This window comes from Aspergillus pseudonomiae (assembly GCF_009193645.1).
Source record: "Aspergillus pseudonomiae strain CBS 119388 unplaced genomic scaffold BDV37scaffold_6, whole genome shotgun sequence".
Classification (NCBI taxonomy): domain Eukaryota; kingdom Fungi; phylum Ascomycota; class Eurotiomycetes; order Eurotiales; family Aspergillaceae; genus Aspergillus; species Aspergillus pseudonomiae.
Genome location: NW_022475998.1, coordinates 381,499 through 407,300, shown reverse-complemented (window position 1 = coordinate 407,300; position 25,802 = coordinate 381,499). Strand labels below are relative to the sequence as shown.

The 25,802-nt window shown below is 50.1% G+C and overlaps 11 protein-coding genes across 11 annotated transcripts; 5 read left to right on the top strand and 6 right to left on the bottom strand.

Moving 5' to 3' along the window:
• Positions 1 to 333: 333 nt before the first annotated feature.
• On the bottom strand, positions 334 to 2,589 carry BDV37DRAFT_238737 (putative MFS transporter). Its single transcript, XM_032080875.1, has 3 exons — positions 1,874 to 2,589; positions 1,119 to 1,819; positions 334 to 1,064 (listed from the first exon to the last, which is right to left on the bottom strand). The coding sequence occupies exons 1-3, from the start codon at positions 2,176 to 2,178 to the stop codon at positions 532 to 534; spliced, it is 1,539 nt and encodes a 512-aa protein (XP_031945812.1). The 5' UTR covers positions 2,179 to 2,589; the 3' UTR covers positions 334 to 531.
• A 358-nt stretch (positions 2,590 to 2,947) lies between these two features.
• BDV37DRAFT_238734 (O-methyltransferase) lies at positions 2,948 to 4,793 on the top strand. Its single transcript, XM_032080874.1, has 6 exons — positions 2,948 to 3,336; positions 3,387 to 3,516; positions 3,579 to 3,702; positions 3,762 to 3,783; positions 3,840 to 4,272; positions 4,324 to 4,793. The coding sequence occupies exons 1-6, from the start codon at positions 3,178 to 3,180 to the stop codon at positions 4,641 to 4,643; spliced, it is 1,188 nt and encodes a 395-aa protein (XP_031945811.1). The 5' UTR covers positions 2,948 to 3,177; the 3' UTR covers positions 4,644 to 4,793.
• Positions 4,794 to 5,030: 237 nt separating this feature from the next.
• On the bottom strand, positions 5,031 to 6,649 carry BDV37DRAFT_278978 (ankyrin repeat domain-containing protein; the record flags this gene model as incomplete). Its single annotated transcript, XM_032086212.1, has 2 exons — positions 5,031 to 6,121; positions 6,172 to 6,649. The coding sequence occupies 2 exons, from the start codon at positions 6,647 to 6,649 to the stop codon at positions 5,031 to 5,033; spliced, it is 1,569 nt and encodes a 522-aa protein (XP_031945810.1).
• Positions 6,650 to 7,318: 669 nt separating this feature from the next.
• On the top strand, positions 7,319 to 8,331 carry BDV37DRAFT_173745 (SDR family oxidoreductase). The gene is made up of 3 exons (XM_032079379.1): positions 7,319 to 7,788; positions 7,841 to 8,190; positions 8,253 to 8,331. The coding sequence occupies exons 1-3, from the start codon at positions 7,338 to 7,340 to the stop codon at positions 8,295 to 8,297; spliced, it is 846 nt and encodes a 281-aa protein (XP_031945809.1). The 5' UTR covers positions 7,319 to 7,337; the 3' UTR covers positions 8,298 to 8,331.
• Positions 8,332 to 8,571: 240 nt separating this feature from the next.
• BDV37DRAFT_295967 (cytochrome P450) lies at positions 8,572 to 10,708 on the bottom strand (the record flags this gene model as incomplete). Its single annotated transcript, XM_032090004.1, has 8 exons — positions 8,572 to 8,879; positions 8,935 to 9,036; positions 9,110 to 9,233; positions 9,366 to 9,393; positions 9,484 to 9,605; positions 9,665 to 9,999; positions 10,070 to 10,252; positions 10,303 to 10,708. The coding sequence occupies 8 exons, from the start codon at positions 10,706 to 10,708 to the stop codon at positions 8,686 to 8,688; spliced, it is 1,494 nt and encodes a 497-aa protein (XP_031945808.1). The 3' UTR covers positions 8,572 to 8,685.
• A 1,676-nt stretch (positions 10,709 to 12,384) lies between these two features.
• Positions 12,385 to 13,156, top strand: BDV37DRAFT_278974 (terpene synthase family protein; the record flags this gene model as incomplete). The annotated part of the gene is made up of 2 exons (XM_032086211.1): positions 12,385 to 12,442; positions 12,501 to 13,156. 2 exons carry the CDS (start codon positions 12,385 to 12,387, stop codon positions 13,154 to 13,156), a joined length of 714 nt encoding a protein of 237 aa, XP_031945807.1.
• Positions 13,157 to 13,375: 219 nt separating this feature from the next.
• On the top strand, positions 13,376 to 15,113 carry BDV37DRAFT_173739 (TauD/TfdA family dioxygenase). The gene is made up of 3 exons (XM_032079378.1): positions 13,376 to 13,642; positions 13,699 to 14,278; positions 14,332 to 15,113. The coding sequence occupies exons 1-3, from the start codon at positions 13,549 to 13,551 to the stop codon at positions 14,765 to 14,767; spliced, it is 1,110 nt and encodes a 369-aa protein (XP_031945806.1). The 5' UTR covers positions 13,376 to 13,548; the 3' UTR covers positions 14,768 to 15,113.
• On the bottom strand, positions 15,053 to 19,014 carry BDV37DRAFT_268494 (uncharacterized protein; the record flags this gene model as incomplete). Its single annotated transcript, XM_032084199.1, has 12 exons — positions 15,053 to 15,067; positions 15,130 to 15,207; positions 15,338 to 15,355; positions 15,392 to 15,714; positions 15,766 to 15,915; positions 15,968 to 16,399; positions 16,455 to 16,532; positions 16,587 to 16,717; positions 17,618 to 17,770; positions 17,825 to 18,130; positions 18,185 to 18,674; positions 18,762 to 19,014. 12 exons carry the CDS (start codon positions 19,012 to 19,014, stop codon positions 15,053 to 15,055), a joined length of 2,427 nt encoding a protein of 808 aa, XP_031945805.1.
• A 238-nt stretch (positions 19,015 to 19,252) lies between these two features.
• Positions 19,253 to 21,357, bottom strand: BDV37DRAFT_173697 (putative MFS alpha-glucoside transporter). Its single transcript, XM_032079377.1, has 2 exons — positions 20,965 to 21,357; positions 19,253 to 20,907 (listed from the first exon to the last, which is right to left on the bottom strand). The coding sequence occupies exons 1-2, from the start codon at positions 21,139 to 21,141 to the stop codon at positions 19,492 to 19,494; spliced, it is 1,593 nt and encodes a 530-aa protein (XP_031945804.1). The 5' UTR covers positions 21,142 to 21,357; the 3' UTR covers positions 19,253 to 19,491.
• Positions 21,358 to 22,637: 1,280 nt separating this feature from the next.
• On the top strand, positions 22,638 to 24,163 carry BDV37DRAFT_268492 (aldehyde dehydrogenase family protein; the record flags this gene model as incomplete). The annotated part of the gene is made up of 3 exons (XM_032084198.1): positions 22,638 to 22,655; positions 22,706 to 23,485; positions 23,537 to 24,163. 3 exons carry the CDS (start codon positions 22,638 to 22,640, stop codon positions 24,161 to 24,163), a joined length of 1,425 nt encoding a protein of 474 aa, XP_031945803.1.
• A 117-nt stretch (positions 24,164 to 24,280) lies between these two features.
• On the bottom strand, positions 24,281 to 25,772 carry BDV37DRAFT_268491 (amidohydrolase; the record flags this gene model as incomplete). The annotated part of the gene is made up of 3 exons (XM_032084197.1): positions 24,281 to 25,052; positions 25,105 to 25,349; positions 25,401 to 25,772. The coding sequence occupies 3 exons, from the start codon at positions 25,770 to 25,772 to the stop codon at positions 24,281 to 24,283; spliced, it is 1,389 nt and encodes a 462-aa protein (XP_031945802.1).
• Positions 25,773 to 25,802: the final 30 nt, after the last annotated feature.

Sequence of the window (25,802 nt, the reverse complement as noted above, 5' to 3'; positions counted from 1 at the left end):
CTTCCTGGCACACGAGTTCGGAGGATAGGGGAGAGGAGTGTGCCATTGTGGATGTTGAAGTCTGTGTTTGGCCGGGGGAGGTGGGTAAGGGTGTTGTTGGATATGAGTTGGTACGTGAGCGTCGGAGTGACGGCAAGTATTAGAGTGAGGACTGCTTGTAGGAGGATGCTGCAATGGAGGAATTTGGAATGCATTTTGGATGGTATTTTGTCGGTATGAAGTCTAGAGAGGTTTTGGGGACTGGATTGGTGTCGTAGTTATGCTCTCTTCAGAACGAGATGCGAAGTCAGGGAGAAGTCGGCGAATGATGATATCCGAGCATTCATGTGAATTGTGATAGTAGGACAGGTTTCAAGCGCTGCATTCCCAGATCAGGGTGAATATCCGTAGCGTACGTATGTCACTATCACTGACGGCAGAGAGTATATCTAGACAAGTGTAGTACTCATGGAGTCTTGACACTTTAAGGTGAACGTATTCCTGAAGTGAATGGTTGTAAAATCCAAGACTGTTCCAGTTGACATTCATGAGCTATTGTTTTCCTTCCCTGTTAAATACCATGCGTCCCTGCCATTTCCTTAATCGTTTGCCATACACCTGCAAGAAAACCATAAAAAACACCGACACGAAGGTGATGGCCGCCTGAATCCCCAGAGCCTTGGCAGGACCAATCCGTGTCACCCAGTCAATCTGAATATAAGTAGCCATGAAGCCCGCCCAGTTGCGACTGGCCGTCACCCACGCACCCACGATGCCCGAACCCTCCGGATAGGAGTCCAGGAGATAGGCATTGATAGCCGTCGTAACAATCATGACACCTATACATTGAGTAGCTGCGAATACGGCGATGACCATATAATGCCAATGGTATTGGAATGCCAGACCTAAGATGATCAAACTGACGCAACACATAATCGTAGCAGGATATGTGATAATTAACCGAGCCTCGGGGTCCAGTCGTCCGCCGTGGCGTTTGGTGTAGTACTGCCCAACAGCGTCGTGAAGAAAGTGTCCGGCGAACCAGCCAACCAGGACGCCGACAATTCCGAAGAAGTAGAAATACCCTGGACGGGATTAGTTTACTATGTAATAGTCTGGCACACATTGGAGTTTGTTACCTATGCCTCTAGTCGAGAAGCCATAGATGTTGGTCAGCCAAATGCCAATCGTTGTGTTGACGCCGATGACCCAAGCAAAATTGAGGAAGTAGTATACGAGGATGGTGAGCACCGGTATCTTAATTATGGCTATAACAGGCAGCGCCAAACATTGAATGAGGCTCTTATGCTCCCAGTCTTTCGCTTGGTGCACTCCAGTTAGACGGCTGATATAGGAACCTCGGGACGACGGTGGGTGCTTGCGGTCAAACAAAGATTCATCGAGGAAGAGAATCAGAGTAAGGCCCACTCCAGACATGATTGTGCAGAGCCAGAATGCCCAGCGCCAGCTGACCCCTGACACAATGAATGAGGTGATCAAAGGGCCAAGATACGGGCTCATGATAATCGAGAACTCCACATAATTGATCACCTTCGGATGTTCGTGGAAGAAGAACAGATCTTTGATCCACATTAGGGCTCCTCCTTGACCAACGCTACAGAAGAAGCCGTTGATAATGCGCGCGGCTAGATAAGAGGGAAAGCTGGTGGCTGAGGCTGACCATGCGCAGGTGCCAACCATCACGCATTGGAAGAAAAGGGTAACTGGCAACCGCCCGAAGTAATGGGCTAAAGGCACCACGACGAGACCGCATGCACCTATGGTGAAGAGATTACCGACCACTGCTCTCTGGACCGTAGCCTGAGCTAGCTCCCACTGCCTGAACCCGTGTATCAGCTGTACATTCTCCATACATAGTAAGTGGGTGGCTTACATGGACTGTGGAATAATAGTAACGATAGCCGTCCCTCCAGTGTAATCAGCCAACAGCGCAATGTAAGCTACTATTGCCACAAGAAACCATTTTTTCCGGGGTGACCAATTCAACGGGTCATTGGGCGTATCGAGAGGTTGCGGAATCAGAACGAAGCGACCGTCTGCGCTTGTTTTCAGGCGTGCGGCATTATCGGGATATTGGCTAGGGTCCACGACATATCCCTCAAGAGCCTCTGCCTCTTCATCAATTTCAACATCTTGGACATGAGATGGCGGCTTCTCCTCCGGATTCTGGTGTGGCATGGTGTTACCAGGCACAAGATATTGAAACCATTCGGGATCAGGCCGGAAATCACGTAGTGAGAGGAATAATTAGAGGGAAGCCGTTCACTGGGAAGTGCTCTTTAATAGGAAGTGCTAGAAAGGGCAATGCATCTAAATTTGCAAGGGCAGCGTTGGTTTGTCTAGCGACACGCTGCACAGGATGATCCCTGGGTCGAAGTCCCCGAATCTAAGGAAGCCTAGTCTGATGTTTGAAACATTAAACAGAACACGCCACTCCGTAGGTAACGGAGCCAGTGTCAGACGATTTGAGATTGAATAGTCGAGTCGTACGGAGTACTGCGGCAATCACTAGGCAAGGATGAAAGCTGAGCCATGCAATTGTGACCTTTCACCGGCGAAGGAGGTGACAAGCAAGGTAACAGGAGGGGCACTTATCGATCGTCTTATTTTCCTCTTTTGCCATCGGCTTCTTCACATGCGGTATTAATCAATGTCGCATATTAATTATACTGGCAGGGATGGCGTACCAATGCAACTACTTTCTGCATGGTCGCATTCGAACAAGGGTCTGATATTCCAGCCCCACCAAAGATATACGAGTTGGTCGTGCCACTTACCCACCACCCTGCAGTAGTCTCGGTTCCCAATGGAACTTTGCCCATCCAATTTCTAGCTAATATAATTTAATAAAAGAACATGAACAAACTACTCCGGACTCCGGAGTAGAGAGTTGGCTTTTGAGTTATCTAGACCGGAACTCCCCTATTTAAGCTGGAACCCGATGCCGCATTGAGGTTGAACGACATAAGGCTGGATATTGGTTGAGATTGCCTCGCTTAACCATCATATCGTCATCGCATTTGGTGCTAACGGAATTAAATCGACGTATAGAAGGCAAACGGGTAATATAAGCTTGACCTATAGGCCGCACTACAATTCACCTGGTTGCTCGTATCTGCGCCGCACCCCTCATTCCTAATTCTTTATTGTAGACCTCGATTCACAGAAGGAAATCTCATGATGGCAGTATCCATGGAACTCGCGGAGGTTCAGAGACTGGTAGCAGCTGAGGCAGCTGGCGACACAAATGCACATGGCGAACTTCTGAGAGCAATACGCGCGTTGCAGCTAGCAGTTGAAACGCCAGTAGAGACGACCTCGCGGTTTAACTTCCAGGTAGGTGTTGTGTAAGTTATATTGCGATGATTTCCACTTACCTCGTACAGATTATGCAGAACATATCGATACGCGTCGCCATCGAGAAACAATTTCTTCAACTTGTCGCAGCCCGAAATGGCGCGCCTATCACAGCGTCCGAGATCGCAAACAGGACTGGAGAGAATCTATTGCTCATAGGTAAGAGCAGAACCTGGGTGTGGCTTTCTGCAGTAGGACTGATTTTAGTTATAATTGTACAGTGCGTGTTATGCGTGTTCTGACAGCTGTTGGTCTATGTGATGAGGTGGGTGATGAGACATACGCTGCCAATGAAAAAACACACTTCAAGGTCCTGCCCGGATCCATAGCTGCTGAAAAGCATCAGTATGTGAGCCAGGATCTCCAGATACCTACCAGTGAACTATGAGACTGACTTCCTGCAGTTTTGATTTGGACTTCGGAATGGTATGTATTTCACTGAATCTATGTATGACATGGACGAGCGAACTGAACCGCGGTAGGGAGGGAGGCTTGTCGACTACATGCGAGGCCCAGGCATCCAGCAATTTATCGATGAGCCTGGGGCAACTACCCTATTCCAATATGCCCATGGTACCGATGTCATCTTCGGGTTATTGGAGAAGAACCCGGAGCAGAAGCAGGCATTCGATGACTACATGGCATCACGACGAGGGGCCAATTTACCCCAATGGTTCGAAATCTATCCTGCTGCGGAGAAGTTCGCCAATGCCATCCAGGATTCCACTGCTAGCTTGATGGTTGATGTTGGTGGAGGGCCCGGGCAAGAGCTGATCCGATTCAAAGAGAAATACCCGGATATTCCTGGTCGCTTAGTGCTTCAGGATCTGCCGTTGACTCTTCAACGCATTGATAAATTGCCCGAGGGCATTGAGTCAATGGAATACGACTTCTTTACACCGCAGCCAGTGAAAGGTACGTGAAATGTCCTGATTGATCAGCCCGTAGCTAATGCCTGATTCATAGGAGCTCGTGCATACTTCCTCCGCGATGTGCTGCACAATTGGTCCGATGCCAAGAGCACCCAAATTCTCTCGCGAATTGTTGAAGCAATGGACCCTGAATATTCGACCTTATTGATCGATGATTATGTCCTACCGGACACTGGGGCGGAGCTTAGGGCTGCAGAAATGGACATCCTCATGTGGCTCCACACTGCCGGGTTGGAACGTACAGTTTCTCAGTGGAAGAAGCTGTTTGGTACTGTTGGCCTTGAACTAGTGAAAATATGGCACTCCCCCAGGGGAAATGAGTCGGTCTTGGAGGCTCGGGTCCAGCGGACCTAACTGGTGTACTTCTTTGCCATGATAGCTCGGCTAAGTGAACGCTTGACATGGCGAATGCTGTAGATTATAGTTGGCCAAGTTTGCCTCAATACACTCTACACCTCTTCTCATGTTACTCATGATCTGCTATATGGCAGACTGGAGTTCGACCAAATTACTACGGCGGTTGGTTCCCCTCCAGTCTGCCACCAGCGAGGGCCATAAATACATGCCATGCAAGTTTAGTGTTTCATCAGAATAAATTTCAATTCAAAATCTGAAAGAAAATCCCTTATATACTAGGCATATTCGATAAATAGATTATTTAGATCTTGACTGGAAATCAATAATCATAAAGTAACTGATCCTTCAGATGGAGAGCGCCCCCTTTCCGGCGTTATTGTCGTATCAGTTCTCTGGCCTGGATGACTGCCTTCGACTGGACACCTTCTCCAAAAGCAGCTGCTTCACATCTTCCGTTTTTGCCCTTGAAAGAGGAGTCTGGCTGTCGACATCCTTAGACATAACATTGACACCATTGTTGAGTAGTATCTTTACTACCTCCACGTGGCCATTCTCAGCTGCAAATGATAGTGGTGTTCTGCTAGAGAAATACGTACCAGTAGCCTTCGAATCTATTTGCACGCCTGGTTGGGCAAGAAGTAGCTTGACTACTGCCTCATGTCCCTTCTCTGCTGCATATAACAGTTGAGTCCGTCCACCGTCTACCCCATAATGGAAACTATGATCTGGGTCCATACCCGGTAGAGCAAACACGGCTTTCACTACAGACTCATGGCCACGCTTGGCAGCTAATGATAATGGTGTCTCTGCTACCCTGTGGTCATCCCAAGCATCTTTGAACGTTGTATAATACATTGGTTCATCTCTTGTCACTTTAAGCAGTAGCCCAACTATTGATTTGTGTCCATTTCCTGCTGCATATGATAGTGGTGTTTTTCCATGATCATAATCACCAGTAGCTTTAGAGTTAGGATCAACCCTTGGCTGGGCAAGCAACAGCTTTATTACCACCTCATGCCCATACTCTGCTGCATATGATAGCGGTGTTCGACCTGCCCATTTGAAATGAAACCCTGACTTGATATCTGGGATTGTATCGGGTTGAGCAAGCAGGAGTTTGACTACAGTCTTATGTCCCTTTATTGCCGCATATGCTAATGGTGACCTACCCCTCTCTCCAGCAATAGGACTATCTTGAGAATTACCATCTACCCGATCCGTTGCAAGGAGTAGGTTCAAAATCTCGTTATGTCCAATTTCAGCTGCCCATGAGAGACTGGTCCTGCGACTCTCATCCTTTGCCTCAACATCGGCACCATTCTTCAGTAGTAAGTGTACCACCTCCACATGACCTTTCTTAACTGCCCATATCAACGGGGGTTCTCCCTTAGCATCCTTTGGGTCAATCTCTGCATTGCTCTCGAGCAAGACTGATGCGGACCTCCAAAGTCCGAAGTGAGCTGTGAGATGCATACCTTTTATCATAGTTTCAGTTGAAAATGAGTAAGACCGGTCTTCCTCGTACACCATAGCTTGGGTGCATGCCGATATTTGCCAGTGCTCTGCAGGAGGTCTAAAACCAATCTTTCTCCTTCAATTGTGGACACCATGGCGTGGTATCCCCAGTTCTTTGATGCATAGTCATAGAGAACATATAACTGTAGTCTCTCTCTTAGAGACTCAATTGTCGAGCAAAAACCGGTTTCAAAATCCTTGAACAACAGGTAAGTAGTGCATGCCTTCGCCATATCGGTATGGACATTGGGAAACCAGGACTGCCAAGTGCGCTCGAAATATTCTTGTATGGTGTAGTGGACCAAGCGGATAATATCAATGTTCTTATCAACAATAACCAGGCCAGCGTATACAGAGACTATGAGTCCGATATCTGTGATATTCTCAGTATCCAGCTCAGATAGGCCTTCCTCAATAGCGAGAGCATGCTGAAGCTGACCAGATGTAAGACGTCTATTCGCACAGGCGATAAAAGACAAGGTTCGCATAGCAAGCTCTTGGCTGTCTTTGGCTTAGCCTTGAACCCGTAGCATGGCCTGCTCATAAATATTGTCTAGCATTTTTGACTGGGTATCGTTACTTCCTTCCTGGAGCATGGATTCCAGCTCCTGAAGCGCCACCTTTGGTGCCTTGGGTGTGGTCTTAGAGGCCAGGACGTCAACACGAAGACGTGCGAGAAGAGACCTGGCTAGTAATAATATATCTGATTCACATCATTTTCTCTGGAAATTATATATATATGCTTCGTTACAGCTCCTCCTTCTACGAATTTCGAGATTCATGCATTGTCGCCTAGAATTTCGCTGGTGAAATGGCATAAATAGCGGAACGTATAAATTTTCAGTGGACAACGTGGTTACTATATATTCTTGGCTATGTCGGTGGATACCTAGATGACAGCAAAACTAGTAACCCTATTCCCAAAACGAAACTTCACGAAACACTTGAATAATCCATATGGATGCATATCGGTAACTAGAATGGGAGATTGGTTATGAATAATCGCATAATTGTCTTGAAGGATCTTTGTATTGGTCATAGTGTAGTCACGGGATCGGTCTATCTGAACCTAAGCCCTTAGCGCTTATTGACCCCAGCCTCATAAGTTATCACGACCTCCTATGTTCTTTCTATGAATTCCATCAACTCGACATTGATTTCAGTCAATTCGCCAATATGACGTCTGAGACAAACTTCCTTCAATCCGTTCTCATCACCGGATGTAGCGCAGGTGGAATTGGCTCGGCATTGGCCGAAACATTCCACGAACGTGGAATGCACGTTTTCGCGACGGCACGCTCAACGGCCAAAATGGCACATCTGGAGAAACTGGCCAACGTCACTCTCCTGGAGCTCGACGTGACTGACTCGAAGAGCATCGAATCCGCCGTCAAGGCCGTTACCGCCAAGACAGGCGGAAAGCTGAACTATCTGATCAACAACTCAGGACAGAGCCTGGTCTTGCCCGCTTTGGACACGAACATTGAAGATGCAAAGAAGTTGTTCGATGTCAACGTGTGGGGCGTAGTTGCTGTCACGCAAGCCTTTTCGCCCCTGATCCTCGCAACCAAAGGAACCATCGTCAACATTGCATCCCTCTCTGCCTTCTTCCATTCCCCCTGGCTAAGTTTGTCTCCACTTTATGCCTCTTTTGGCCTTGCCTTGCTGATGTTGTTTAGGCTTTTATAGCGCCTCCAAGGCAGCCGTGGATGCTTACACCCATACCATCCGTCAAGAAATGGCCCCATTGGGTGTAAGGGTTGTCACTGTAGCTGCGGGGACGGTAGAGACCCATATCTTCAGGCCTGTGGAGGAATCTCCCCTACCTCCCGACTCCAGGTACAAAGCAGCCTCGGAAGAGATTGTACAAATGGCAAATGGAAAAATGGTCAATGGGTCTATGGCCCCTGCCGAGTTTGCCAGAAAAGTTGCGGATGATGTTCTCGGTGGAGCCACCGGTACGATCTTCAGAGGAAAGATGTCGACCGTTGCACGGATATTGTACACCGTTCTCCCGACCTGGCTAATGGTAAGTGGTCGCACTTTCCTTTCTGGCATTGGGGTCGATTGTGCTCACATCTAGATGTTTAGGACCGCTTGATGTTCCCTGGTTCCGGTCTGGATAAGCTGAACTGAAGGAACTTGGTATGTCATATTTCGTGGAACGTGGACTTGACGTATGTTTGTTTTACATATACAGAAAGTCGGGATTTTAGATTGATCCAGATATGTATAACTTCAATTCGAGTCACTTACTTACTATTGAAGGATCATGTTCATTTAAGACTTCGCACTCTGTGTGCTAGAATTGACAGTGGCTGACTCCGTATATATGAAGCTCCGTTGTTCCGGTGTGGTCCGGGCCGGTTTTGGTTGGGTTGAACCCTGTTCAAGGGTTCAAGGGTTCAACCCAACCTGGAGCAGCACTTGTGCCAAACACGATCAAGGTTGACCCTGTTACCCAGAGTCACATTGAAAATTGAGAGCACAATCATGTAGTCTACCGAGACTAACTCTAGTTGTATTAAACATGTTCCCTCTCCGTAAACACCAATTCCAACGGCGGCGTCACAAGCGTAAAAGTGTCCATCTGGCCCTCCCAGAAGGCCTTGGCCGATTGCCCTGGCGCTAAAGCAACATCATAACTATGGAGTATCACGGCAATGACGCGTCGCAGTTCCATCCAAGCGAGTCGCTTCCCGACGCATGAGTAGGGTCCTGCGCAAACAGTAAGAGTGGAATTCTGTCAGTTGGGAAAGCGCATGAGAAATACCTAAGCCGAACGGAATAAAAGCAGAGCGATCCTTCACAAGCTCGGAGCGAGTTGTCCATCGTTCGGGAATGAATTCTTCTGGGCGCTCGAATGCGCGACTGTCTGTTACCAGGGTGGAACAAATCAGAACTGTTTGGCAGTTGCCTTCATGGATGTTTCGTATTCGACCACTCACCTCGATACACAGTGTACGTAGGGACCTGTACAATGACGTTTCCGGGTATGAACTTGTCGCCATTCGACAGGCCTTCCGCAGGCGTGACACGCTGTAAGCCGGACGGATTGGGAGACTGAAACCGCTATGTCTCGTTGAGAATAGCGTCAAGCAAGTCAATCTGGGCCAGCCGGTGAAGCTCGAGATCTGGGAGTGCGTCAAGGCGAGATTGAAGCTCTTTGGTAATCGCTGGGTTGGAGGCAAGATGGCAGAAGACGTTGGTGAGTGTTGTAGATACAGTGTCACTGGCGGCTTTTTAGTCGTGCCGCCGATGAATGAAGACTTGATCTTGACCATATATGTTCTGAGAACACGGTTGGTGTGTTGTTACGTACCTTCCGGCCACGACTATCAGATGGGCATCCCCGTGTAGATTCAGTGTGTCTTGGTGTGACTTGGGTCCCTGGCGGTAATGATTAAGAATCCAAGAAAAGACGTCGGGTCGTTCAGGTTCGCACTGTTTACGACAATCAGTACATCAGTAGCAAATAGAGCCCATCATCCATAAGATCTTACCTGAGCCCTCTCGGAGACTTGCTCAGCTATCCATCGCCAAAGGCGGAGGAGGTTGCCGTTCAAAAATGGCAGTCTTTTGGTAAACGGGAAAAGCCAAGCCAAATGGCTGAAATAAGCAATCTTGGCCATGTCTGTGCGGATTGTCCGCAGAATGTAGGATTCTTTCCCATCAACCAGCATGTTAGAAGCTTTGCCAAAGGAAAGATCGACCATGACGTCGAAGGAAAAATACATGAACCACCGGGCGACATCTATCGGCTTCCCGGCGTTTTTATGAATGACTTGGAGAAGATTGTCGGTGTATTTTGATACTCTGGGCTCGTAATAGCGGAGTGCTAGGGTAGTAGTCAATGATGTCAGGTCGATTGCTTATCACAGTCTTGAGAATGGCCCATTTCGTCGTACCTTTGGTGCTAAACCCCTGATCCCAAACCTTCCGCCGGCGTGCATGCTCTTGCTTATCCCTCACCATGACGAGAGGTACGCGCGGTTCCAGTACTGTATACCACGGGCCTTTGGTCACAGGAGACTGGGTACCATATATTACCTGCACTGCCTCTGGATCTGCAATGGATAGATGGCCAGGACCTGGGTTTAAAGAATTAGACAGGGTGATATTGCTGAAATTAAACACTCACCCAACCGGACGTAGTCGCCATATTCACGATGAAGCTTTTGGACTTCTTGAGGCTTCTGTAGATTCACTGTTAATGTCGTCGCATAGAAATTCGTCAGACGGCCAAAGAATGGGCCAGGAAACCTGCGGAGCCTATGGAGCAATAATCGATAAGCGAGCATGCTACAGTAGATACCCAAGATATGGTAGCAAAAGAGGCTCCAGAAAGCCGCGGGCGAGAGTCTGAGCCCAGTCCATGTCAGTAAATCAAGGTAAGCTGTTAAGTTGCCGCCCACAAAGATGAAGGTATATATTTGCACCAGGAGCATAGAAGTCGTGTCCCATTCCCCAAACCTGTATACGAAAGTATGGAGTGAAACACCACTAAGTGTCGCAATCAGCGGCAACGAGTCCTGTGTGAGCATCATTTTGGTTGTCCACCAACCGGCACTGCCGACTCTCCGAATGGAGGTTTCTGTGTGACAAACTCTGTAGAGCTGCTGAGGAATCTCATGTGTGGAAGCCTCAACCTGGAAAGTCGACTAGCCCAGTCATTAATATGTGTGCATCATGTTTTGGCCGAGGATATTTCTACATGCCGTATCCATAGTGTAGCAGTGCGGCTGATAGCGGGCATGTTCGGCTTTCTCCCCACAATACCCTGGACTAGGTGGCCATTGGCAAATACCCTGGCCAGATCCCTGGTCTTTGACCCTACCATTGGGTTCAGCGTAGCTAGTATTAATTAGTACGTAAGACAACTGCCAAACGATGCCAAGTGCTACGTACTGTGGGTCACATATTCCCTTGATTTTGCTAATCAGGATAACGCACCGAGACCCTTAATCTTCCAGGATCTATCCCTAGCTCATTCGGTCCCACTGCTCACCTTGGTTTTCTACATACGTTTAACTATTAACGTAGTTCTAGCCTATTTCTGGGTCACCAACTTCCCTGAACAGGCCTGGCACAGCGATAGTGGCAACACCGATCTACTCCGAATGTAAGCTATATGTAGTAGTCCATTCTTGGCTCTGCAGTCCACGATCCTGATAATCGTATTCTTTACATAGACCTCGGTGCAGGCAAAGAGCCAGCTGCGGCTGAAGGGTTTTCAGGCCTTCTTTACCATAGCTGCTCAAAGGCACGAGCAATATCGGCTGCGACAATACCAGTGCAGCATCACGTACAATAGTTCTTATAACCTACAGCCTATGCCATGGTACAGTCACATCAAACCTGTTTCAATGCTGAAGGTCCTGTCCGCTGCGGCAGCCTGGCATGCTCGCGGCCGAACTAGGAATGTAAGCATCACAAGGCATTCGTTCGAGCGCACTGCGTATGATATTGTGTCAGTGGCGCTTCAGCTGGTGCCATCCTACACCTACTCAATATGTGACACTGTCATATTGGTTGCCTGCAAGGCCACATGGCGCTAGGAATGGTGTGTCCCGATGAACTTTTCTACTCGAATGTGGGTTTTATTTAAAGGCGGATGTGGAAGGCCGTGGTAGTCGTGCCATATCAATCTTGCTTTATCAAAAACTTTATAAAGTTGCTACGCCGAACCTTGGTTGATACATGATTAACTAGCCCCACGCATCATTTATATCTCGCAAGCAGCAACAAATATGAATCCATCATCCGAAACCAGAGCGGTGATAGAACAAGGCCTGCGTGACTACACGAGAAAGAAGGCAAAGTATTCAATGCGAACGAATAGCATCCAGCTTAAGAATCTCGGCATCTCGCTACATGTAAGCAACAAATGCGTCTACATCAATACCGAACAGAACTAATATGCTTGTATAGTTGGATATTCCTGACTTCGGCATAACCGAGATACGAACAGTCCTAGACAAAGATGGGCAGCTCTCGGAGAATGACACTGGTATCTTTGGATGTGCTTTCCTCGCATCTGAGATATCGGCATTCCACGCCACCAAGCCACAGTGCGGATGAATTGTCGATTCTACGTCAATGCATCAGTGAGGTTAGGACGATCTCTCTGCTCTTCCCGGATATACGGGACACCAATATCCGTACCTGCATGGCTGCAATACTAGGGACATTGTGTTCCACTGATGATATAATCGAAGACATGATGCCTGATGAGGCGACTGCTGTTCTACACCATTCGATACAGACTCTGCGAGAAGAATGTAAGTGATGCGACTACGAATGCCGTCGCTAGCGACGAGACTGATATTTATCTGCCAGCCTATTCCTGCTCATCTCAGCATGCCGTCGTTCAATATTTCATCGTCTTTAAACAGCATTGTTCAACACAGCTGTCTAAGGAAGTAGCTCGACGTTTCTTTGGGAGTGTCTGCATTATACTGGAGGCGCTGCTTGATGAAATCAAGTTCAGTCAAGGTGACTTGCCATACAACCTGGAGACATATATGAGCATACGTCGACGGACGATCGGGATGCCCCCGTTTTTCACCCTCGCCAGGAGCATACTCGAAACAAAAGACCACCAGTGGTCGCCAGAAATACTAGAGATGGAGAGCCATGCTTGCGCCATACTTGGTCTCCAAAATGACCTTGTTGGCCTGGAGAAGGACATCCGAGCAAAGGAGAAAATGAATGCAGTTTTTGTGAATGTTGCACAGATCGCGGGTCAGACGATATATGCAGGGAACGATACCACTCTGCAGGCTGCCACGAACAATATCTGTGCTTTGCATAACCACCTCATGGGGCGTGTGTTGGAAAGACATGCAAATATTCAGCAGAGGGCTATTGGGACGCCCAGGAATGCCCTCGAGTGCAGGGTTGCGGACATGCAGCTTATGGCTACTGAAACACATCTGAAGTGGTGCACAATGGCAAAGAGATATAACTTGATTCCGGAGCTACACATGATTTAAGTGGAAATGGTCTACATAATTTACGGTGAAGCTTGGGATTTTCTGTCAGAGAGAACAGGCTATAGGAACTGGCCTGAGCTTTTTTCCCCCTGGAGACTAAATCAAGCCATGATATTATATTATCTGACCTGTCACGTATCTATTACCCCATTATGCAACAAACGAAATGATTCAACCTCGGCAATGATAATGGTAACACCGGACACATGGAAGGCTCTGATAAGATCCGATAAGAATTATGCTTATCGCTGATAAGGTGCGGCATCGGCATGGCCCGTGGATCGGGACTGACCGTCACCGAGAGCACCGGCGAGTATAAGTGGTAACCCGTGTTGACATCCCAGCTTCAATCTACTGAATTTGGACTGCTTTAGAACCGATACATAATTACCATGCCAGCAATAGTGCAACAACTTACTCCCCCGGCGGGATCCGACATTAACTTCGGCGCTGTCATTGACAACATCGATCTCGAGAATCTAACCGGTACGGACTCCTCAACATTCTATCTACTTCAACGAAAAGAAACTCATACTCTACAGACGAAACCTTCTCAACAATCCATTCCGCCCTCTACAACCACCAAGTAGTAGTCTTTAAAAACCAACATCACCTCTCCCCCAAAGCTCAATACCTCCTCACCCAACGCTTCGACCCCTCGTCCACCCAGTACGGACACGGCAAAACAATCGACGCAAAGCGGAGCATCCTGCACCCGGACCTGAAGACCGTGCCCCATCAACCGCAAGTGCAGATCATCGGCCATGGCTTCATCGACTCCTACGAAGGTCTATCCAACTTCCAGTTGAAACATCCACATCACAAGACCTTCCACCGCGATGCGATTCCCCCGGAAGAAGATTACGATTTCACCCGGTTCTACAGATGGCATATCGATGCCGCACTGTATGAATATTATCCACCGAAGGTCACGACGTTACTTGCGGTGAAGGTGCCGAAGGGTCGACGACAGACACTCCGGTATGATGACGGCTCGGACGAGACGTTGGATGTGCCGCTCGGCACGACGGCGTTTGTCAGTGGGGAGCGGATGTTCGAGATGTTGTCCGATGAGGACAAGGAGTTTGTGCTGGGGAGCAAAGTTGAATATGCACCTCATCCGTATGTCCCTTGTGTACCTCTCGACCTTCTAATACAAGCTAACAACACCCCAGATACATCTGGATGAGTCCCGCCCGCTCCCTCCCAACAGGACTCGGGCTGTACTCTGAAGGGCTCGAGCTACCCGAGTCCGAACTCCCACCCATCGACCAATCAAAGATCATGATCTTGCCCATGATCTGGAAGAACCCGGTTACAGGGAAACCAGCGCTCCAGATCCACCCCGCTGCTGTGCGGAAGATCCACCAGAAAGATGGCAGCGTGATTGACGATCTCGCCCGTGTCCGGGACATTGTCTACCGGTTGCAGCGTCCGGGTATCAGCCCGGAACACGTCTACGCGCATGACTGGGAGGAGGGGGATCTGGTCTTGTTCCATAACCGGGGCGTGTTGCATTCAGTGGTGGGGGCGTTTGGGGATGACGAGGTCAGATTGTTTAGACAGTGTAATCTGGCGGCGGGAGAGGCCCCCGTTGGGATGAGTGATTGATCGATTGTTATCTGTGGTATATGAAGCGATGTTTTTATGAGGTAGATGTGGAACCTTTAGATTTCTAACTTATATTCGAGTTCATCATATACTATTAGTTTTCCTTCCGGTAGAGATCGCAGAAACGCGTTAACATAAGTAAGGGTATACGATGCTAAGCACAAGCTGGTATCAAGATGGTCTATATGTATGTGCTCTTCACCCAATGCAATTAAATCCCGAGATGGCTCATGAACCAGTATTCAGGTCATGAGACGTTATTTTCAACACATATGAATGCATAAATCAATGCGCAAGTTCCTGTAGGCTTGTCAGTAGTCTGAACGGAAAACGAATATAAGAATAGGGTTCGCCAAACTTACGCTGGCAAGCTTGCTCTTCGCTCTGATCCTGGGTCCATAGAAGGACAGGACCCATGGTACAAGTGTCAGGGCGGCTCCCTGCAGACATTAGTTCAATGTTCAAAATCAATATAAGCTCTAGATGGACTTACAATTCCACCCAGCAAGCTAGAAGCAGCGGGATATCCCAGGTTTGTGAACAAAGCATGGGTCACAAGGGGGAAAACACCGCCCAGGAGATTCCGGCCTATACACGATGTTAGAGATATCCTGTCCTGGACACTAGGGGCATCTTACAGCAAGACTGCGCGGCAATCGCCGAGCTGGCAAAACGATGATATGTATCAGCCAGGTAGTTAAAGACCGCCAAATAAATGGACAGAATGCCCATGGTAGCACACCCGACTGCCATAGCCGGAGCGATCCAATGTACGGACGGATACGAGGACCATCCGAACCAGAACAGGCCTGCGGGCATGAGCACTGCCTGGACACATGCAAAGTAGAGACGTTTCTCTGGGGTGTTAGGAAGCGTCACGAATCGGCTGACGACTCTTTCCTGGTAGATACTGATGAGGGTAGCAATGATCACGGCGACGCACATCGCTATTCCTGTTAGCTTTTTTTTGTAAATAGCAACAGGTCGGTTTAACCTACATGTGAACACCGCTCCCGATTGCTCAACGTTGAAACCATGGTTCGTCTGGAAAACCAACGGTACGGAGCCGAACTGGAGATACAGCACGGCCCAGCTGAAGGCCGCCCAAAGGGAGAAGAAGAAAACGACCGGTTCAGTGAAAAGCATATCTGGCAACAGTCAGCTCTGAGTATTTATAGATGGTTGCCTGGCAGAACATACGAAAGGGTCGATAGAGGGAGATGCTGATCATTTGTCCGAGGGAGGCTCGTTGCTCATCGCTCTTGACCTTCCAACGAATCCGTTTCACGCACTGTTTCTCTCCTGACTCGTTCGGCATGATTACGCCGAAATGGCCTGCATCTTCAAGTGCTTCATAATATTTGTTCAGTGCGTGTGCTTTGCGACTGAGAATGACGCTGCCACGGGTTTCTTTGAAGAAAAAGAAGATGATGACAACAAAGACAGCCGACACGATGGCATGCGAGTAGTAGATCCAACGCCATGTGGTGTGATAGACGATCACACTCGACAACAGTGGCGCGAGACCGGTACCGAATAGTGCGGCGCCCGAGAAGAGAGCCATGGGAGTGTTGCGATCCTCCGCATGGTAGATATCACTGATGACACCACCAACCATGGTTGAAAACGTTGCTGACCATGTGTTAGCAGAATACCGAAAATGCGCAAGATATAAGGAGCGACATACAAGCACCAACACCTTGGAAGAATCTCGCTACGAGCAGTCCAGCAAACAAATGCGTTCCACCACAAGCGATAATACATGCTAGAAAATGTAAGTCAGAATCGCTCGGAAAGTAGTTCCTGGCGACCAACACACCTGTGAAAACGACACCACTGATAACGAAAATTGGCCGTCTCCCATTGAGCTCCGAAAACGGAGCCAAAACCATGGGTGCCAAGGCAAACCCTATACAAAAGATGGTGATACTCAGGTTGTATACCACACCGCTGATCCCCCACTCCGCTGTGAGCTCCGTCGAGGCTGGATTACCTTCACCCGCCGAGTAACCGGCCAAGGCAGTCACGCCGCAGGAAATCCATGTCATCATCGATTTTCGCCATTTGGGCCAGAGAAACGGGGAAATGTATTGCTTCATATCGGGACATTCTGGCGCGGGGGACTGGTTGGGGCCGGGCGGCAATGTGATCCGCGGCGTCGGCAGCGGCGTTTCGAGCTCGAGATAAAGATATTCGATTTCCTGTGTCGGGAGGGCATCTTTGCGTTCGACATCGACATCTTTAGAACAGATGGTTTCGCCAGAGCTTGAATGAGGACTAGAGCGTGACAGTCCCATGGCTACAGGTGCAGAAAATCTTGTCTCTACCAGGGCAGAATGCGTCACATTCTAGCTTTGGGGCTGTCGAATTTATAATGATCTACATTTCAGGTCTAGATTTTACGCCTTCCGAGAAAAAGGTCCAAATTTGTGCAAAATTGGAGAAGCTTGGACGCAGCCGACATGGTTCGGAGTCTGCCCTATGGTCCGGAGTGAGACTCTAGTTCTCGTCGGGGTTTGAATTTTGGAACTCTATTCATAGTTTTTAATATGTTCATCGTGGCTGCTACTGTTTTCTACACGCTTTCGATATCACAAGAACATTATTTTCTGTTCATAACCTACGATGTTGCTCTGTAGATGCTATGGAATATTAGACCCTGCTATGGCGGCTGAAAATACTGCCCGGGATATGCACCAGCGGTTCGGGGAGAAACTTCCCCTCATCTCCAAATCGGAGAAGCCTTAATAATCCACGGCGAATCCTTTGACTCAGAAACGCCGACAGAGGAAAAAGAAAAAACGAAGAGATTTCTCAAAAGTCTCCGAAACCACGTCATCGTCTGCTTACCTGCCCACGGTCTTTCGCAATTTCGGCTCCAAGGGGAAAATCTGCTCCTCCACCGTCACGTTCCCATATACGTTCTCCCAGCGTTCACGCAGAGGCTCTGGTGTCGCCCACGCATTCTCGGGATCGCGCAGCCAAAGTCGCAAAAGATGGCGTCTACGTTTTTGTCAACACGACAGAGCCCTCAGAAAAAATGGTGATTGCACTTACTCCTTGTCAGGCTCATCCCGGAACCCCTTCCGCGCATGGAAAATGCTCAGGTTGTTAATGTACTGGACGTCGCCCTTTTGGAAATCCAGCGCGGCGCTGTGCTCCTCGGCTATGAAGTGAATCGCATCCAGCGCCTCGGCCTGTGCCTCGGAAATTGGGGGAATGTCGGTCGACCGCGGCTGCGCGAGGAATCCGGTGAAATAACGACGAGCGTATTGGATCAGAACGCGCTCAGGGGTGGTATCGGTTGCCTTTTGGTGGTAGAGAAGGGGACGCGTGGTATAGGGCTTTACAGGGTCATTAAATCTGATTCCCTCGCATTAGCGATCGTCACTTCCCTGCGAACCTACGACGACTCACCCATCGAGCGGCCATGGCTCCGACAACGTACGGATCAAATCCGGCCTCTCCTTGGCCAGGATGTTATACACCAACCAACTGCTGGAAATCTGGCTTTCGCCCCCCTCGGCGGCGGGATGGAGACAAAGCAGGGAAATGATATCGCCGGAATCCGTGTGGAACACTTGTTTATCCGCGGTGTTGGACGGCGCGCCGATCGAATTCGCCACACTCGTGCGCGTCAAATCCTTGATATGCGACAGGACCACCGAGCCACCGTCCGGCGTAAACCGTCTGTCCTGCTGACGGCCGCGGATATTGCCGATGTGCGATGAGACACCTGCATAGATGATGATATTCTCTTCCCGAGTGTAGCGATCGATGTCGAGTCCGCGGAGGACGAAGAATCCGCGGCCGTTATGGATTTCATTCGACAGCGATCGCAGGGTGGGTCGGAGGTTGGGCAAGGGGAAGGTGTCCTGGTTAATATTGCCCAAGCTCAAGTTCTGGGCTATCAGGAATTAGCACGGATGCTTGTTCACGCCCTCTCTGCATATGATCTGTGATGGAGTGCATGGTTGGCAAAGGTAAGGTATACCCTGGAAGGTCTTCAGCGCAGCATCAATCTCCTCCCTCTGCGCATCGTTCAACTTGTAGATCCAGTCATCTCGCTTCTCGACGTCCTTTCCCTCCCACACCAAGGGCGACTCTAATTTCTGCGGGAATCCATCTGGTAGCGTCGTGGGAAGCTGCTCGGTGGCCTTTCTACGCGCCGCCCGTGCGGTATACTTTTCGTAGTCTGGATGATATTCGATATCAGGTTGAACGAGAGTCTGCACGGCGACCGACATTGTTAGATGTAGATGATCTTATCCCCAGTAGATTTGCTATAGAAAACAACCCAGCAGAGGTAGATTCCTGCGTGCTTTATCTGCAAATATTAGACGGCGCATACCCCGCAGCGTACAATCACATCATCAAATGACGGCGCAGCAAATCATTGCGCCATAGGGCCCGAATATTGCCATCCCGACACGCAGACAATCACAGTCTCCGTTGGACACGCCTGAAACCAGTCCGGTGGTGTTCTCGCCTGCATTTACCATATCGAGCAGAAGCTTGGGTCAGACAATTACTTCCCTTGACTGCTCTGGCCAACATGAGTGGTTAGGTTTCCCTAGCCCTAGCCCTGGTTACGTTGCCTGGATTTCTAAGCAGCAATAGCATCACATACTATATGCGCAGTTCTCACAGTGTGCCTCGGATATTCGGCGATTTCAAGTTTCATAACTTCATTCGTAAAAGTCAGTCATAATGCATAACACGAACTATTCCTCCAGCCTCCTCCCGTCAATATCAATGTCAACCTTATAATACTTGAACTTCCGGCTGGGGACTTTCCTCTCGAAAAGAATATCCAACTCCTCAAACGTCCTCCCCTTGGTCTCCGGCATACACCAGTAGACATAAATCACACAGAGGACACTCAGCCCCGAGAAGAGGAAGCCGATCTTCCCCTTCCAGTCGGCCTCGTCTTCATTCATGGCGTACGGGATAGCGACCGCGAAGACGACCGACCATATGAAACACGCCACCGTGGCCAAGGCGATCGTGAACCCGCGCAGAGCCGCGGAGGACACTTCGGCCAGAAGCACGTAGCAGAACGGGCCGAGACTGAGGTCATACACGAATGTGCAGACTAGCATCAGACCGCACTGCGCCCATACCGTGTTGGTTTGGCGCGGGGCGAGATCCACAGCACCGATGATGAACAACAGAAGGGCCAGCGACGAGCAACCGAAGAGGTACATGGTGCGCCGACCGACGTACGATAGCAACAGCCACGAGATACAGGTCCCCAGGAACCCAATAGCGGTGAGGCCGAGGTTCATGGAGAAGGCATCGGATGAATCTAGGCCAGCCAGCTCCATGAAGTGCACCGCATAGTTGATGAAAAATATATTGCCGGTGAATGCCTGCATGCTGTACGCCATCACGCAGATCATCAGTCGCCGGAAGTTGGGCCCGCGGAAGCATTCCCTGTAGTGGGGCCGGTCGCCCTGAAACTCCTCCTCTAGCCGGAGTGTCTCTCGGATGTGCGCCAGCTTTCGCGAGACGTCTATGCTAGGTGTGGCCAGGCGACGGAGCGATACGCGCGCTGCGTCGTAGCGGCCCTTACGGCAGAGCCAATACGGTGGATCCGGGCAGAAGAAGACCAGGAACAGCATGATAGAGGGCAATGCCCACTGGGTGGCAATGGGAATTTTGTAGGACAGCTGGCTGTTCATCGACGCCGTCCCCTTCAGGATGCCGGATGCGATCAGGGAGCCGATGGAAAACGCCAGGTTCGTCATGGTGGCGGCAAACCCTCGCAGGACGAGTGGAGTCACTTCGCCGACGTACGCCGAGGCGCAAATTGGGTAGAATGCGATCACCGCGCCGTTGACGAGTTGTCCGACAAACAGCTGGGCGGGCGTGTGGCTGTAAAACTGAATGAAGATGAAGGCGATAGACAAGCACGAACATATGGCGATCATGATGCGCGGCCCGAAGCGGTTGTAGGCAGCCCCAGAGCAGAGGGCGCCCACGATGGCACCGAGCAGATTGGCATAGTTAAAGGCCGAAAGCCACTGCGCGGCGATCATGTAGGTTCCATTGTGATCGTAGCCATAGGTCTCTTTGAACACGTCCAGGCCGACGAGACCTTTCACCACGCCCCCGTCAATACCCTTCAGAATAGTTGCCTATGACGTTGAGCAAGGTGTATTTTCTATAAGGAATATTGTTCGAAAAGTCCTCACCAGATTCATGAACAAGCCCCACCCCACTGCGGGCCAGTGCAGCCGCATCGCGGTCCAAAAGCCCTGATTATGCTCATCCTTCGAAAACTGAAACGACAGCTCCGCATCCTCGATCGCTGACGCCGGGACGGATTGGACCAGAGTGGTCTGCTTCTCTGCTGCTTTGCTGGTCGTCATCCTGAGTCGACGGGGGAGAATGTTAGGGCTTCAATCTGCCATCCTCAGAAAATATATACCGGCCGTGGGCTTGGCATCCCTCGGCAATCCAATCGTTGGGCCGCGATTAATCACCCTATCAGATCATATCAATCATATCCATAACATAACTGATTCTTCCCCGGGTCCTCTTGCCAAGATTCTTTGCGTTTGCGGAGGAATCACGGTGAAATTATTCAAATAGGCCATCGGCCATGTTGAGGGATGCAAGTCTTCTACGGACCTTTATCCCGGATCATGTTAGTCCTTATCAAAGTCCGATATAGATCAACTAGTCCCTGCCGTACCGAAATATATATCGTGAAACATCTAATAGCCAATAACGTTCAACCAAGCTTCGCACTATAGTCGAGGGTCCTTTCCTCTAAGCTTTTAGCTGGGTATATTTGAATATCATATAGCCAAGCAATGGGAGCTTTGATATTGTTGATGGAACCACTGCATTGGGGCGTCGCCATGCTGCCTATACTGCGACTCACTAACCGTAGAAGTTGCTTGAAGGTTGACAATAAAATGCATTTCACTTATGGTGAATCCACAGAAGTTGGAAATTGACATGGCTAGTTATGAACTATAGTGCATCGATTATCTTCTTGAATGAATATACCCGTCGGACTGGTGGTTGATATACTTCTGTTGGAAAGAATTTGTAGTGAGACATGGAGGAAGCTTGTCCTTTAATAGGCTCGAGCGCTGCCTCGGAAAACCACCGCTGACAATAACTGGTTGCGAGTGATCTCTACAAGACGGACATTCAATTTAGCTAGTGAGGTATACTCCGGAGTAGACTACGCCTTGCAGACCAGGGTTGAAGGTAGCGGTCAGCAGTACAGACTAAAAGATGACCAACTCCACATGGCACAGAAAGCCAGACTCCGGAGTAGATGCCAACTCTAGTTAATGCTCTACTCTAGTTGAACTGTTGAAGCGGCAGAGACTCCACACTCCACACCGTTTTCATTCTCAACGGGAAATGCCAAGAAAAGCCTATACACAGGCTGAAGAACTGCCATAGTGGTGTGGTGTTCATGTATGCTGAAGGAGCTACCTCGGAGACTGACATGACATTGTACAGCGTGGGTGGAGAGTGCCCGCATTAGGGTTGCATGGCTGACCGTTCGCCTTATCATGAATGCAACCAACACTCCAAAGATGCACCCGCAGATCATTGCAGTCTACGTCGCCTGCCAGAAAGCCACTATTGAACCGTCTCGTGGAGAGCCCCACCTTGACTGGGAGACCGTCGCCGCACGGCCTGCTTGGCCTTCGTGTCATCCTCCGTTGATCAATCACGGCACTTGTAGGACGACACACCGAGGATAGTCGAACCGTCCGAGCATGTTCGGGGGCCTTAGACTCCATATAAAAGAGGGGGGTCGCCCGTTGTCTGTAATTACCCCTCAACCCCTCTGTAATCACAATAATTTGTACGAATCTCACCGAGAAATTAATTCACCATGACGTTGGATATTACTGTAATGTGAACCACTGAACCGCTGTGATGCTTCTCGCTAATCAGCTATAGACCTTCTACAATGTTATTAATAACGAACTGACCACCACCGCCGAAACGCGCCATGGCATCAACCCCGCGAACCAACAACCCAATCCCGAGGTCCCCGTCTCAACTGCCGCGGATCTGGACAAGGCCGTGAACGCCGCTCGCCAGGCCTTCAAGACATGGTCGCAGACGTCCATTGACGAGCGGCGTCAGGCGCTGAGCGCTTTTGCCGACGCCATCGAAGAGAACAAGGATACCCTGGCCAGGCTACTGACCCAGGAGCAAGGGAAACCATTGAACCAAGCCGCTGGTGAAATTGACAACGCCGTCATATGGGCACGAGCCATCCCTCAGCTTGAAGTCCCGGAGAAAGTGATCGAGGACAATGAACAGCACAAGGTGGTCCAGAGACACATCCCCATCGGTGTTGGAGGTGCTATTGTGCCCTGGAACTTTCCCGTCATGCTGGCGGTCGGAAAGATCATCCCTGCAGTGTACACTGGTAACACGATTATTGTTAAGCCGTCGCCCTTCACTCCTTACTGCAACTTGAAACTAGGAGAGCTTGCTGCCCGTTGCTTCCCACCAGGTGTGGTGCAGGTGCTGAGCGGCGGTGATGACCTCGGCCCCATGATCACCGAGCACCCAGGTATCGACAAGATCAGTTTCACCGGTTCTAGTTTGACCGGTCGCCGAGTCATGGCCAGTTGCGCCAAGACGCTGAAGCGCGTTACATTGGAACTGGGTGGTAACGACCCTGCCATTGTCTGCGACGATGTCGACATCGATGCGATCATTCCCAAGGTAGGACGGACAACCCCTTACCATCACACCAACTCTGGCTAACTCCAACAGGTCGGTATTCTGAGCTTCCTGTGCTCGAGTCAAATCTGCATGATGATCAAGCGTCTCTATGTGCACGAGAAGATCTATGACGAGTTCCGTGACAAGCTCGTCGCCTTTGTGAAGAACCTGAAGCTCGGCGAAGGCACCGAGCCCGATGTCTTCTTCGGTCCCCTTCAGAACAGCATGCAATTCGGCAAGGCCCGGAACCTGATCGAACACATTGCATCCGAAGGCCTGAACTCCGTCTTGGGAGGTGATATCCCCGAGTCCAAGGGCTTCTTTGTCCCGCCGACTATTGTCGACAACCCACCGGACAACTCGCGTATTGTCCAAGAAGAGCCCTTCGCGCCTATTCTGCCCATTCTCAAGTGGTCCGACGAGAAGGACGTAATCGCACGGGCGAACGACACCGAGCTTGGACTCGGAGCTTCCGTCTGGACTAAGGATGCCGAGCGTGGCCAGCGGATTGCGCGCCAACTGGAGGCTGGTAATGTGTGGGTCAACACACACTTCATGGTGCTGCCTAATGTGCCATTTGGCGGACACAAGTCTAGTGGCATTGGTTCTGAGTGGGGTGTGACTGGATTGACAGGCTGGTGCAACACCCAGGCTCTGTATTTTGTTAAGAATGCTTGAGTAGATATGATGTGCGTATATATGTCGAAACGAACTTGATGCGATAGCCACATGATTCAATGTCAATTGCTTAGTACCTCCATATCATCCAGGGTGTAGTCCCATCGAGTCCACGGCTCATTCTACCGGCCACCGAGCCTTTACTCGATCTTTCAACCCGGCTCTGGCGACCACCTCCTGGCTTCTTCGCTGGGCCTCGCGCACGATCTCTTGTTCGTCCATGGTTAACAGCTCTCCACTACGCACCAGCATTTGCCCATCGACCACGACGATATCGACATCCCGACCGGTAGCCGTGTAGACCACCGCGCTGACGGGGTTGAACCAGGGCTGTAAGTGGATACGACGAGTATCTATAGCTACAAAATCGGCCTTCTTCCCAATCTCCAAGCTACCGATTCGGTCTTCCAATCCTAACGCACGGGCACCGTTGATGGTCGCCATCTCTAGCACTGATTCGGCGGGTACCGCGGTGGGGTCATAAGACAGGCTCTTATGTATAATTCCCGCTAGCTTCATCTCCTGCAGGAGGTCGCAGGTATTGTTACAGGGGGCGCCGTCAGTGCCGAGGCCGATATTAACGCCGGCTCGCTGCAAGTCCGGCACGCGACAGATGCCAGAGGCAAGCTTGGCGTTGGAGGTCGGACAATGCGCGACGTGGGTTCCTGAACTCGCAAGTCGCGTGATATCGTCATCGTCCAGATGCACCATATGCACTAACACTGTCGATGGCGAGAGGAGGCCGACCGAGTCGCAGTACGTCATGGGGGTGTGTCCCACAGAAGCAAAGAAGTCACGGTCGGCACGCACCTCAGCACAGTGCATGGTGATGGGGATGCCTTTTTCGCGGGATAAACTGGTCATCTCACGATACAGGGTATCTGATACTCTATCACTCTGTCAGTGGCAGTTCAAATGTGAGTTTACACGGAAATGCTTACCCTCCAGGTGTGCGAGCGCCGAACCATACGCGAATACGATCGTTGGCCTTGCCATTCCACTTCTCCCACATCGCCAACGTGCCCAACAATGATGTCTCGCGATCTTCGACCAGCCCAGGATGCATGGCCCAGGCATCATCCTTGGCATACTTTGCGATGTCCATGACGATCTTACCCAAGCAGCCACGGATGCCGCTTTCCTCGACTGCACGCGCCAGACCATCGAATCCGTAGCGGTCCGCGAACTGCCTCAATTAGACCAATTCCCAAACACGACAGTCGTTACTAATACACACCATACTCTCCAAAAAGCACGTTGTGCCCGACTTCAGCATCTCCCCGATACTCAACCGCGCCGCGGCATACCCATCCTCGGCCGTGAAATTCCCCTGCAGCACCCAGATCCGCTCGCACAGCCAGGAAACCAGCTCGAGGTCATCGGCAGCACCCCGGAGCAGCGTCTGCGCCGTGTGCATATGAGTGGAAACGAGGCCCGGAATGACTATCCGGCCGGTGAGATCGTACTCGTCCTCGTCGGGGTATTTGGCCTTCAGGGCTGCGGTCTTGTCGATATCCGCGATTAAGTCATTCTGCACGCGGATGGCACCGTCCTCGATGATGCGTCGGTTTGAGTCGACCGTGATGATTGTTGCGTGAGTGTACAGCATGATTTTAGATTTTGATTTCTTTTAGGCATT